This window comes from Gallus gallus, chromosome 4 (assembly GCF_016699485.2).
Source record: "Gallus gallus isolate bGalGal1 chromosome 4, bGalGal1.mat.broiler.GRCg7b, whole genome shotgun sequence".
NCBI lineage: Eukaryota > Metazoa > Chordata > Aves > Galliformes > Phasianidae > Gallus > Gallus gallus.
Window position 1 is genome coordinate 68534907 of NC_052535.1, and position 14778 is coordinate 68549684.

Here is a 14778-nt window from a genome sequence, read left to right on the forward strand (position 1 = left end):
TGGGGAATCTGTTCATTGCTTTTCCCCATGAAAAGAAATGAATTCAGTTAATTACCAGTAGGGACGAAGACAAGTAAAGGCAGCTCACAGAAGGCATTGAATGGCCTCTTCCCAAAAACATTAATATTCCTTTCCTTTGAGATTTCGGATAAGGGTCTTCAACACCTTATGGGAAAACCTGCATCGCTCACTTTTCACATTAAACACCCGCTCTTCCGTTTCTAAGTAGGTTTGTGTTACCCAATACCAGCACACGCAATCAGGCAATAAGTTTCCATTGCAATCATAATAAAGAAAGTCAGACACCCAAACATTTTGAGATGCTTCCACTAGAACGCTGCGGCTCAGAAGTAGAGAAATAACCACCATTTGCATAGAATATTGATAGAAGCGTCCTGGTTGACCATCACTCATTTTAGGTCTGTTACAGATAGCAGCTGCTCAAAAATTCAACTACTTTTTTTTTCTGCTTTGTACTGCAGACTAATCCAGATGTGAGGCCATCTGGGTAAGCAGCTTGCAGTTTAGATAAAGAGCTCATCCATCCGTAAAATACTTCATAAACAGTGTTTGAATTGAGTGAGCTCTGTGATAAAAAAAAAAAAAAACAAACAACAAGGCTGTACTGCAAACGTGATCTAACGTCTCAATTTCCACCCATGTTCTTACACTGTGCTTCCTGGACCCAATACTTTCCTAAAGATACGTGAATGTCACGGAGGGATTTTTTAGTGCTTCTGTTCTTTGTGGAGTTTCTGCATAAAAACTGGAGAGTTTTCATAGCCATGCACGTGTTTCGCGTAGCCTTGCTCTGTGACTTGACTTCCGAGTGACCTGGAATGCTGCAGGTCACCTCCAGCTCCATGCTCACTGCTCAGCACCCAGGCAGTTCCAAAGGCAGGTTCAATATTGCAGCCTAAATGCTATCTTTTCCTTGAAACTTGCTTTTTGTTGTTGTTGTTCTTGCCTTTCTTGCTTCTTTTCTGCCCCTATTCACCTCCTCATGCTGCGCACTGAAGGGGAACATCTGGCTGTAAGAGAATATTGCTATTACATCCAAAAATACCTTGCTTCTCCTTTTTTTTAAGCCCAGTATGAGTCATTAACTGGGACTTTCAGAAACAAACACCTCGTTGTGGAAAATATTTATGGGGGTGGAATGGAGGGTTGCAAATATGTATGTCCTTATTGAAAACTAAATTGACAGCCAGAAATGTAGTCTTAAAACTCAAGTAACTGAGGGTTTCAATTATGTACAGTAATACAACCTGGGGTTTTATCATGTTAGACTTGGGCTGGTTTACTGTGAAAGGTCACATTTGTCCCTCAATCCATTGATCCATTTCTCACTTGGAGAAGGCGGCGGGATGCAGATTTTGGGAATGGAGCTAAGCAAGCTGCCCTGTCACCTCTGCCTGCTTTCCTTTTTGGTCTTAGATTTGCTCAGGAAGGAAACCATGACGCTCATGATACCTCCTGTATTTACCCCTACAAGCCTTTCTCATGTCCTAGGTGGCCATTAGATTAAACAAAATAAAGATAATGTTTTTCTTATATCTATGCATTTCAACAACACTGTAAACAACATACAAGGAGAGCGTTTACTTGATAAAAGGGGTTTTACTATTATTGTTCTTGTTTTTTAAATAATCATTTTCAAAGGGGAGAATGAAAAAATGTATGTGGTCAAGACGCCAGTAGCATGTTTGAAAACCAGGATGCTGCTATTTTCTTTCCCTTGCGTTCCTGGGCAGTACAGGGGAGGTCAGGTACGTTGCCCACACCCCCATGGTGTGGGCACCCCAACTAACATGGGTTGTGCATGAGCACAATTCCATCCCAGGGGTAGGAACACCAAACAAAGGGGGACCTCCTTGCAGCATGGATGAGCGTTTGCAAAGGTCTCTGAAATAGATCTGGCAAAGAAGTATCTGCAGAATTACTCGCTGTCAGGGAACTCCTTCTGAAAGAGGAAATGAAAATGCAGTTTCACAGGAAGCTCCTACATGGATTTAGGTAAGGCACATCACGTCATTCATCACTTTGCCTTGCTGAGTTTAAGCTTTGGTTTCTACAGAAGCTAACACAGTTGTTAAACACCCCTCAGATTTGTGTTAGAGTGACACAGCTTGAAGCATATGGTGACAAAACAGAACCCAAACTCCAGCACAAGGCTAACTCTCAATTCATCTCTCAACTCCTTCCAAGGCTCCACCTCCTCCTTGAGATGTCAATAGATATGATGCAGGTCCGGCCAACTGTGCTGCTAGGAAGGGAGGCTGGGCTATGGCCACCGCCGCTCTAGTGGATCCAGCCTCCTTTTGAGGTGAACCCATACTGCAGTGAACAGAGATTACCCTGCTTCTTGAGACCTCTGTTTCTGGCAGTCCTAACAACAGGCATACACTTTGCTACCTTTATATCTTTTTTCCTTTGAACAGATTTGTTATTTCTCTGGAATACGTCTCTTGACATCCAGCTGCCAGCAGCATGCACCACTGACATTTACACCCTTTGCTTTCCTGTTATCTGACAAGCAGAAACAGTGCAATAACTTTCTAGAACTAATCTTCCCGTGACAGCAGCAGGGAAGTGGTGATCGGGACGATGTATGAGAAGTGCTTTCCTTCAGAGCAACTTGAAAACGCGCTTCCCCTTTCTTAAAACTGAAGCCTGCTTAGGTACCAGCTAAGGGTTACTTAATTCTACCAGTTCTCACCCTGAGCCAGCCTAGCATAAAAGCAATCACGTCACTTCCCCAGAACTCAATATTCTTCCCCAAAATCAGGTACGCATCCTAATTCCCCAGACAACCATCAACCTGACAAAGAGAACAAGGCATCTCCTATGTGTGACACTCAACTCAACTCATAACTGCATTTTCCTGTTGTTGCTTTTGGGGGCTCATACGAGGTACTTGCAGCCCACAGAAGAGCAAAGCAGTGGCCACGGGCTGCAGGCCTGGAGGAGAACCCAGGTCCAGGCCAGTTGATAAATGCTTCCACATGCAGTGTGGTGTGCGAGCCCCCATCTGTTTCCGTAAACTATCCAACTTGTGTAATACTCCCTCTCCCGGGGATATCTCAACTTCCTTCCCCCGTGCCTGGATTTAGCACAAGAATGATCCCAGTGGCTCTGATGAAACCACAGGAGAAGCTCCACTGGTTTTCCTTGTGAAATCACACCCAGCCTGAGAGACTTCGAGGCCCCATGGCCAGGTTAGCTTCCTGCCCTCTCCACCCTGAACCTGCCCAAGGGCTACACAGCTCAGGTTCTTCCCTGACAAGAAAAGCAGGAAAAGAAAGAATCGTCAGAGGTCAGAAGTTCTGAGAAAACACTGGTTCCTGCTTTCATTCTTCTTGGAAAGGAGAAGAGGTCTGTCACGCCTGGGAGCTCCCCATCCTTTGCACTGCAGGGGCACCCAGCAGAATGTAGCACAGGGCAGCTGTGAGACAGAGCGAGCATCCAGCAAAATGAGTACATTTTGCACACAGGAAGCATTTTGGCATCAAGTTTCTATTGCCTGGCCTAGGCTGAAAGCCCACATTTCCCTCCCGCCCTCCCTTTGCTGGGGCCATCTCATTCTTGTGCCTCTCATTTTGGAGGAGGCTGGTATCAACTGGTGGAGAGACCATTCCGTATTAGCCACCAGTGTGCTCTTCCCACAAAGAAGGCAAATAGTCTCCTGGTCTGCATTAGGCAGAGCACAGCAAGCAGGCTGAGGGAAGGGATCATTTCCCTCTGCTCAGCACTGATGAGGCCACACTTGCTTTGCTGGGTCCAGCTCCGGGCTCCACAGAGCAAGAGAGATATGGACATACTGGACAGACCCCAGCAAAGGGCCACAAAGATAATGAAGGTACGGGACAACCGTATGACAAGAGGCTCAGAGAGCTGGTACTGTTCAGCTTGGAACAGAGAATACACAGGGGAGATCTCATCAATGTCTATACATACCTGAAGGGTGGGCGCAGAGAGAATGGTGCCAGGCTCTTGTCATTGGTGCAGTGGACACAAACTGGAACAAAGGGAAGCACTCCTGTACTCTGCAGATAGATGACCATGCACTGTTGTGGGTTGTCTAGAGGAGTGGTGAAGTTTCCTCCTTGGAGGTCTTCAGAAGCTGTCTAGATGTGGTCCTGGGCAACCTGCTCTTAGTTGGGTTGGGCTACATGGCTTCCAGAGGTCCCTTCTAACCTCAACTGTCCTTTGATTCTGGAGGAAAAGTGCCCTTCTACGAGCCAGGGTGTGTTATCTCAGCAAGGTCATTCTTTAGTCTCTGCAGTATAGACTTTACATGGTTATCTCAGTAAATGATGAAAAGCTGGAACTCTTGATCTCCTGAGGCCTGCCTATGTGGCACTGCAGACACTGTAAAGGAAGATAACCTGAAATGAAAAGAATAGCACCCCAGTGAGGAAGACAACTCTTAGAGGCAGGAGTCAAGCAGCACTTTATGAATTAGCTGAAGTCAAGTCTGCACCATAATGCAGATCTCCCACCTGACAACATTACCTTTCCTCCTGTTTACAAACCACATCGATTAAATTTGTGGCTCATGCTGAGGATTTTCATTGCTCACTCTCCTGTCCAGCATTTCCTACCAGGCCATATAGTTGTCTCATGGGGTGTACGTAGAGGAGTCTTATTTCTAAAACCTTTGTAAACAACAGAAACAACTGTCACACTGTCCTACCGCCCAATGACGTAGCAGCCATCACACTCCCATGAGACAGAGGAAATGCATCAGCATTAATAATTTACTATTATTTTAACACATCTCAAATCAGGTCAAGTGTCTCTTGAGCCACCTGAAAAGCATTCCTGCTCACAATGAGCACACAAGCCTGGTTTTAGGCCCAACCCCATTACAGGGGATACAAAACAGTCTAGGGAGGAAAGCAAGATGGTGGCTTTTATCCTGAGCTCACCACCCTGCTCAGTTCTTTCTGCTTTTGCAGCCGGGGTTAAAAGTTCACACAGCATAACAGCACAAGGGTCTCAGGCCACAGGGACCTCTGGTGGTGCTGGGGATATGTGGTGCCTTTACCAAACTCTAAAATAGTGGCAGGGAGCACCTAACTTTTCACCTCTGAATAGATGCCAAAAGCCTCATTTCACTGCCAACATGCTAACAAAAACTGCAATTTCTTCCCCCTTCAAACTCCGTAGCAGTTTTTGTCTCAGTTAAGAGAAAGATACGTAGCACTCCTACAAAATGCAAGCAAGATACATAAATAAAGTTTTTTTTTTTTTTTTTTTTTAAAAAAAAAAAGCAGAACCTGACCACAGTATTAAACTAGTTGCAGGATGTCAAGCCCCATCTACAGTGTGAATTTAATTCAGCAGGATCCCTGAATGATGCATCCCAGCAGCGGTCTGCTTAAGATGATGGCTTGGGTACATCAGCACTGCACTGTGGGAGCTGGAGGAAGGGAGCTGCCCCAGCACAGAAGCCCATTCTATGCAAGGTACCTCACCACTTGATCCTGCAGCATCTCTGCTGGACACCATGCTACCCATCTGCCATATGACGTCTTTCCTTATCTGTTCTTGCAGTTTTCTTCCAGCATTTGCCTTCCTCCCAGCTCACCTGCATTGGTAAGGAAGGCCCTTTGTGAGTGCAACTAATCATGAGACCAAAGAGAGAACAAATGCCAAGCTCCTAAAAGGCCAAGTCTCCAAACTGGCATTCTGGACAAATACAGGCCCTGTTTGTGGGAAAGGTAATCCTCAAAAACCAGCTCCATGCCATATGGAAGCCACCCAAGCTATAGGAAAAGGTGAACTTCTATCTGGCAGCAACTGGTTAGAAACCACAGTCAGCCCAAGCAGGCTCCAGAAAGCCAAGCAAAATCAAGAGGGCTCTTCTCCATGACCGTTTTCAAGATGCCTCTGCCACCAGCAGCACCCACAGTGACACTGGGCTGCACCCAACAGCAGAAGTTATTTTCATGTCAGTGTGAGCAGACTGATAGCTGTTTGTCCAAGCAGTCAGACAACCTTCAAAGAGCAACATGTGGCAGCAGAGGGAGAAAACCCCATCTTATCTCTTTCAAATCTAAGCGCAAAATGCACTTTTGTCTTTAGCACAGAGTAGCAATAACATTTTGAAAACAAACCCTACCCCACCCATATGGAAAGAAAGAAAGAAAAATGTCACCAACACTGAATACTGTAGTCTCCTTCTTAGGGGAAAAAAAAAGTGAATAGCACGTGATGTGCAGTAACATCCTCTTGCGCACTCCACAGAGAGAAACAGCAGCCCTGGTAGGGGCACAGGAACGATGCCACCACCACTCCGTGTCATTGGCAAGGGCACCACCTATTGTCGACATCCCTGACACGTTCTGCCAGCAGACACCACCTTCCATCACAGTTTAGTGATTTGGGGTGACATTTTCTGCATGCCCCCCAAAATGCATTTCTTAATAGACTTCAACTGTTAGCTACAGTGTTCAATCATTTCCCTAAGTTAGGACAAGGTAAAATACAGAACCGCAAACAAGGAGAAAATTCCCAGCTGTAAGCAGAGGAGCTCAGGGCTGCCCAGCACACCAAGGAAACAAAAGCACAACCAAAGCAGGAGCTGTCGGATCAGCACAGACTCTTGTAGCAAGGATGAGCATCAAGCTGCGTGTCCACATTGGGCTCTGCAAACAAAAAACTCTGTCCTTCCTTCAGAGAAGGCGAGTCCAGGATCAACTCCCACTTTAAAACACTGCAGCTTGAGGGACTATTCTCCAAGATGGATCTTGCTGTCAGGAAAAGGAGTCTGTAAGTAATGACCAAAACCCAACCAGGCATTCACTGAGGCTGTGGTGCAGCGGCTATGGCTCAGAATCAGCTGTCAGATCTAAGCTGGCATCTACCAAGTTTTCACGTTTCCAAATCCCACTTTCACTGTTCTCTTCAGTTTATTAGGGCTTCCTATGCAAATGCACAAAGCCGGCTTGTTCCAGCACCGTATCCAGGCTATAAGACAACAAAGTCATAGGACTGACTCTGCAGGAGTTAACTCGTGTCAAAGTCAGTTTTCCCCACCTCAGGTAATAAAATACATAGGACTCAAGCCAGCACTTTGCTCTCAGGTGTCTTTCCACTCTTCCAGAAGCATGATCGAGCAACATCTGCACAAAATGGCCTTGGGAAAAGCCAAGTTTATGAGCTCTGAAATCGTGCTTATACAGCAATTGCTTTTCTCAGGATCTGACCAATGACTTCCAGTGACCAAAGGGTTCTCATCAAATGAGGTCTATCCAGAACACCATCCTCCACTAATAACCCATCTGTACGGCACTCAGACCTGCCCCTCCTTTCACTCAGGCCACCACCTTCATCTCCCACAGAACAGTCCCATCTCTTCAGCTACTTCAGGAAAAAAAAAAAAGATCCTAAAACCACAACCCTTATTTTCAGTAATGTGAGCATTCAGCTCCCACTCACATCACTTAAATTCAGGCCACAAATCTGTTCCTTCCTGTGCCTGCAGATGGTTGCTTTCTCCCTCTACAGATGGCATCCCGAAGTTGGGACAAGCGGCTTCCATGCAGAACTGCAAGCCTATTATTTGACAAAATCTGATAAAAGCTGAAATGTGTTCTTCCAAGGAAGGACAGGAGGCTCTTCTTGTGGCAAAAATCCTTTATTAAACTAGATTTTGTAAATTCCTTTTCACATTAGAAATTCTAAACGCAATTACAAAATTGTGTTTCAGTAAAAAAAAAAAGAATGGAAGTTAACAGCAAAATTACATCTTTATACAAATAAAAAAATCTTTTTTTTTTTTTAATTTCAATTTAAAAATAGACATTGATATCTTCCAATGTACTGGTCCTGACAGCTTTGACACCTGGTAGCTACCAGAATACTCGGTCTTTTCACATGCATATTCACACAGTCATGTAGTACTCGGCATACTCCAATTAGTTGAAGTAGCACTCAAATAGCATTATCAGTTGGGTTGTCACTGTTTTTTGTGTTGTTGTTTTTTTTTTTAATTAAAAATACTTTTATTTATTAAAAAAAAACAACTAATTTTGATGCACAGGCATCATGGTAACAAACATTTCTTTTTCAGTGTTCATACTCTGTCCTCTTCCTCACTCTGTGAAGAGGGCAATACTACTCTGCAAATGTGAAATGCATTTGAAGACATGACCATGAGCAACAGAGAGTCCACGTATGGTTTATCGCAGTACATTTACAATGATCTTCCATTGTTATCATCAACAATAAAAATCGTCCTCTTACTTACCAGACATATTTTGTGGCAAGATTAAGTAACAATTTGGTTACTCTTCACCTGCTTGTGTACTTGTTTAGAATACATGTTCTGCTAAACACGTGAAGATCTTTCCTGACACTCTACGTACATGCCTAGGTTAAACTAGGGCATCTGCATTGCTAAAATGGAGACTCCCAAGTCACAATGGTTCCCAAAAGCCACAAAAAATGCCAGTTACATTTTGCCTGAGGTGTCCTTCAGCAGGCCTATAAAAAACACTGAGTTTAGACAAGATTATACCACATATGATTAAAAACAAAACCCAAGTTAACCCGAGTATTATCAAGATATTGTTTAAAAATCACTTCTGCCCCATTGCTTTCATGACCAATGGAAATATATTTCCAAACACTTGCACCACTCTGGAAAAGAACTATCCCCATTGCATTTTTCTTCCTTCCTCCTTTTCCTTCTTTACTGTAGGGCTACACATTAGAGCTACAGCGTTCAACTGAATTTTGTATGAACAATTTGAGAATCTTCCTATATTAAAAATTGAAGTAAACATTAAAACGTTTCATAGAAGAAGAAACCAAAAGTCACATTAGAGGCGAGCAGCCATTGCAACCACATGCTGTTGAATAGATTAAGAAGTGGCACACAATACAGGCATTTGAAAAGTCGCACGTAATTTCAGAGTGCTGGTGGCCATACGACTAAGTGCTACCTGGATTCAAAATATAAAATCCATTATTTTCACAACATGCCTCATGACTCACACTGATGCAACTGCAAAAGACATCAGAAAGGCTGGAAGTCTAAAACGTAACCTCTTTTCAAATGTTGTTTTCAAACAATTCTATTTTAAATAATTCATCCCACTATAGAATCCTTATCCTATTATAAAAGCAATTGAAGAAACATGAGAATTCCTGTGTGTTTTTCTGGATAGTTTGGCAAGAATTAAGAAACTTCATGCTTTCAAATAATAGAACCCTACTTTCTTTCTCCGCACTGATCTTCTGCTCCATTCTATATCCCATTCAGTAAAGCTTCTAAGCACACACTTAAACTCCTACAGATGAAAACAGCTGAGCTCATCATCTTTTCTCTGAATCGGAAGGGCAATGCCTCATGTCAAGCTGCTGAAGCTGATAGAGGTTTCGTCTATAGTTTCAATAAAAGCAAGACTGCTTCTGCCTGTTACAATATTAAACCACAACTTTCATCTAAATTCGTGCTGGGATCAACAACTTATAATTAGGCAAACCACCAGCTTGCAGGAAGGTATGGTATCCAACATACCTCAGTGAACCCAGGCCTGTACCCAAAGGCACAAGGGACAGAGAGAAAGAAAGAGAAACATTCCAAACTGCTTCAGCTCTGCACTTCTCCACTGACTGACAGATGGGAGAAAAGCTCTCCTAGTAGGGCATGGTGCTGAGGTTTTGCCCTGAACATTTTTAGCCCTATTTGGTTAAACACATAAAGAGAGAAAACAATGAGAGGGAGGGACACTGAAAATCTGTGGGTGCAGCTTCCATAGACTGTTTCTGCACTTTTTTTTTTTAACTTAAGATCAAAGGTGTTGATTCAAGAGATTAATTAATGTATTTATTATCTTACAGCAGTAGGCTCAAGAGAGGCTCAGAAAGTGGCACTCCAGGAGGACCGTGAGCCCACCAGGTAGAGCATTTTATGGGAAAGTGAGAGCCGGGTGCAGTTGTTGTTCCTCACTTAGCCAGCAGAAGGAGAAAAGCTGTGCTTCTCACCTCCTGGGTAAGTGCATCAACAACTAGGCTAAGATGAACAGATGGACAAGGCAACAACTCCTGCTCAACTTCCGAACTGAAATCTAAGCTGTCTTTGTCCGTGTCAGAATGGTGTGAATGTGCTGAGTGAATCAGGCCCCTCCCAACACAACCAGAAGCGTAGGCATTTCTCTGGGTACAAGCTCACTTGAATTACTTTGGCACCCAGTGGCTCAATACTGACACTTCCAAGTATAAACTGAGACCTCTGCTGGACAATTCTGCCACCCAGGCCAACGAGCAGGGACTATGCTGCAAAGAAGTGCCCCAAAGAGCCACATGTCCATTCAGTATAAAAAGCAACAGTAAGAAAAATTTGCTCAAAAACAGAAGGAACTTTCTTTGTCCAGAAGAACAATCCTAGCTCCATTTAGGCATTTCAGATGTCTGCAGCCCCAGTGCCTGAAAGACATCAGTCTTTCATTCTAGGCAGTCACAGAGGATGGAGCGTGGGCTTCACCCCGCAGGTGCAGCACCATAAACAACCCTGCTAGTGCTGCTTGGGGGGCCCAAATATTTTGTACTTCAAACACTGCTTAACAGTATAGCTCAACAAGGAGAAAATGGGGCATGAATTAATAAAGTACCCATAAAAAATATAAAACTTATTACTTAAAAGAATTATTCCAGTAAGAGTCTGATTAAATATTACTCAAGCTATTCTTGCATTCAGAATCACCAAAAAAGATTACTGTATCTGTTAAAGCATGAGAAACTCATTTTTTGATCTATTGTATGCTGCATTCACTGTGTATCTATTACAGTAAATACAGCAGTAAATTCAGTAAACCTCAAGTCTTTCCATTTGTCAGCAACACATTTTGCAATGAAACCTATTTCTGCGCACAGCTTTTCTCACAGAAGTTCCTTGCTTATACTACCCATGCACACAAATGGCAGAACTCGCACACACATATGGATTCATACAGAAATTCCACGTGCGTGAAGTTCCCGGATAAGATTTACTGAGAAAGTATTTTAAAGAACGAGAAACTCTCCTATTAATCCTTAACCTATTAATACTATTTCTAATACACAACTCATATCCATTCTTAAAACAAAGCTTTACATTAGGAAACAAAAAAAAAAAAAAGCAAACAAAAAAACAACCAGTTTAATGAATTCCTATGCCCTTCTGGAAGTAAAGGTGTAAGACGTAATTCATTGTAGAAGGTACTCCAATGAGAAAAGGTTCTGACTGCTTGCTGAAAATCCATGCCAAAGTACAGGTGTTTCTATTTATTGGGTTTTTTAGTCCCTTTGGTTTTTTATTTATTTATTTATTCTGTGGCACGGTTTTGTGTCTCTGTTTTTAAAACAGGTATATTCAGATGCAACGCCACCATGGACAGAGTACCTTTCATACCTTCTTCAAGATGGACGATTACTACTGTAATATTCACATTCAATTTGATGTTGAAAATACATTTTAAATGTCTCAAAGATAAACAGATTTTCTACAAGGAGATTACCAAAGTTAATATGCACAGAATGAAGACATCACTATTAAATACCTGTAAAATGAAACAGTACCAATTTCACTCCATTCGAAAAGTCATAAAAGGTATACTTTTCATTCAATAGTTCTTGTGGGTTTGATTTTTTTTTGTTTAGTTTTGTTTTCAAATGAGTGCATTTCCCATTAGCTATGTCTAAGTAGATGTTTTATTGCCTCCTTTAACAGATCTCTAAATCTACAAAAAATTACCTAACGTGTACCTGGTCTTAATGTACAGTCCTTCCATTTGTTTCAAAAGTAATTTGGAATAGAGTAAGAACAATGGAACTGGTCAAGTTGTCACAAAATGACTACTAAGAACACCTCTGACTCTCAAAGAAATCTGGAAGTGTTTTAACATTCAACGGTAACAGGATTCAAAATCGCAATAGTTGCTGAGTTCCCACCTCTCCTCTGCTCTTCAGAAGAATTTAGCACAAAGTTCTGAATCACAACATAGCTGCACAGGGTTCTACATTCCAAAAACACTGAAATCACTGGAATTTAAATAGGTGAAGTGAGAGTTACGGACTGAGTAAGCTGAGAAGACTGCTGAACCTAAAAATTGTACCTCAACTTTCCTTGAAAACATGAAATCCTCATCAGAATTCTTAATCTGCATTATGAAGACTTCACAACCTGGATTTTTTTTTTTTTTTTGGGTAGATTTTGGTAGATTAAAAAAAGATTTATCCCACAAGAAAACGTTGTTGGAAACATACTGACAAGACCATTTGCTGCAAATTGAGACCACTTCTAATAAATACCATCCTTTAAAACAGATAAGAAAATATTATTGCAGTTATTCAAAAAGTTTTTAGCTGTAATCCAACATCTCATTTTTTATGTTCCTCTTCTCATCAACCGTTCAATTCAGCATGACTTTCAGGCAGCCTGGCTTTATTTCTGAAAACCTGTGAAACAAGAAAAGATGAAGTTTCAACATGAAACATTTAACGTCATATCTCTAAGCCACCACCAAACACATGGAAAGCATTAATGTTCTCAGTCAAGTAAGTGTGCATGTGAGAGTCAGGAGATCATCATCGCATCCTGTGGATGTGACAGTAAAGGCGGATTTTATAGGGTCTGGAGAGGCAAAGAGCTGGAGACAGCAGGAACTGAGAGGAAGAGTTAAAGAAAAAAAAAGGTTGCCCAGTATTCTTGGTCATACTCATTCTGCTTCTCTTTTCACGTTTCTTTCAAAATACATTTTCTCTCTTGTGTTCTGTAGAAAGTGAGAGGGAATTGGGAAGAGAAGTCTCCGCTCTGAGTCCCACCTTCACAGTCACCTTCATATATACTCCCATAAAGAAAAGGCAGCAAACACATTGATGCCAACACCAGATTTGCTAAATTACTGTCCCATATAAGAAGCTGAGAGCTGAAACATATATTGGAGACTAATAAAAAGGATGATTAACAATTCTTCACATTAAAAAGCTAGAGACCTTAAATGGAAAGAGGCAACTAAGCTACGTTTAGACAACTTCAACTCATTAGTGTTTTCACTTATGTCAGAAGAAAGCATCTCAGATTTAATAGGTATCCATTATATCAGTTTTGAGTCATAAAATTGTACCAGTCTTATGAAACAGCAGATGGACATCAATCAATTTAGTAGCTCAGCAATATGCTAAAACAGACCAATTTTCAGTTAGTTAAATGTGGGATAAGAAAAAAAAAACACCCCACTAACAAAAACCTAAACTCACCTGAAGTTGTGGCTTGTGAGGTATCTGATAGCTGCTGGTTTGATGCGAGCAACTCCTCCCTGACTATGGCTTCCTCTTCCCGTGATAACACAGAGATAAGGTTTACCACCAGACTGTTGGTACTCTGTAATAGCAGGCACAGTAACAGTTAAAACTTACTCTCTATTTTTTAAGTGACAATAACATGAATAAAGAAATTAAACGTTAATGGATATATAAAGGAAGAAGATGGAAAACATAAATCCACACAGTTTTGTGGCAATTATACCACACTGTAATTTCTGCCATGTTGCAACACATGATTTAATAGATCAGCACACGACCCTTGTTAGGTGTTGTTCATATCCTACAGATAACATCAGCCCAAATTGATGGAAGTTTGTAAAAGAGGAAATAAAATATAAGTGAAGTCGTATTCTCACAACCACCAAGATTTGTCAGTTAAAGATGATCACAGGATATTTTTCCTTAACTTTTCTCTCTCACTTTTTGTATTAGTTTACAGTTAATTGTATTAGCACTAAGTGTCCTGTATTGATCCCACTCTTATGTATGTAAGCAAACATGAATTTTTTTCAATAACTAGGTGAATGAAGTGAACAAGGAGCCCCTCCCACCATTCCCAAACTCCTGATGTCAGTGTAGCTTCATGAAATTAAACTTATAGCATCAGACTGTAGCTTAAAGCAAACAAACATTCTACTCCTAAAACAAGATAATGTAATTTGATTAGCTCTGACTGAACATCTTACTCCCTGTTGAACACTTGTAGTTTTTTGTTTCCATTGTGTGGAGCAGCTATCATAAAATAGCTTTGTGCAGTGGTAACTTGCACAATAAATAGTTCATACAAAAGCACTCCCAATGCGTTTAAATTTATAGGATAAACTAATAATATAGAAAATGTCCTTTAACAGCAAGAACACTCATGAAGTACTTCTCTTCACTGGGAGACAAAACAAGCCCTCAAGCAAAACTACACATGACATCTATAGAAGCAGCATTATTCTGATCTCAATTCTGATCTCAGATCCTGCTGACAAATTTATACAACGCTTATCAACAGATAGCTTAAACTACACACCTTCATGTGAAAGCTGAAGACAATATAATCATGGTGCTTAGAATTGCAACACAGTGATTTATTTCTTTTTAAGATTTTAAAAAAGCAAGAAAGGTCCAACAAAGCTATGCAAGTTTGACACAAACATCTGCATTATCATCTCTGTTAAAAACGCCATAAGGGAGAGATCAAATCTTCAACAGATGAAGTCTTCAATAAAAAAATAACAACGGAGGATAAAACAGGAGTAAAAGATTTACAAACAAGTACAAAGGCACTGGGGGGAGGATAGCACCACTGAGCAAAAATAATCATTGTCTTGCCAGGGAAAACAATTTCCATGGGGGAATTTTGAAAATAAAACCACACAAAAGGCAGCTGCTTTCACATGTTGCTGAATTACAACTGGACCCTCTGTTATTGTTGTGTACAGTGATTTTTTAGTAGAGACCGTGGAGAATAAT

At 41.5% G+C, this 14778-nt stretch overlaps 1 protein-coding gene and 1 non-coding gene across 3 annotated transcripts in view; both read right to left on the reverse strand.

The window, feature by feature from the left end:
- Nucleotides 1-5720: 5720 nt before the first annotated feature.
- MIR6586 (microRNA 6586) lies at nucleotides 5721-5830 on the reverse strand. Its single transcript, NR_105455.2, has one exon. It is a non-coding gene; the product is annotated as a microRNA 6586 (primary transcript).
- Nucleotides 5831-7629: 1799 nt separating this feature from the next.
- N4BP2 (NEDD4 binding protein 2) overlaps nucleotides 7630-14778 on the reverse strand; it is a 54959-nt gene continuing 47810 nt past the window's right edge. For both annotated transcript variants that reach the window (XM_046940904.1, XM_015285447.4), the window contains 2 exons: nucleotides 13252-13375; nucleotides 7630-12450 (listed from right to left, as the gene is read on the reverse strand). In XM_046940904.1, the coding sequence (XP_046796860.1) occupies nucleotides 12405-12450; nucleotides 13252-13375 (170 nt within the window). In that variant the 3' untranslated portion in view covers nucleotides 7630-12404. The remainder of the gene's footprint in view (nucleotides 12451-13251; nucleotides 13376-14778) is intronic.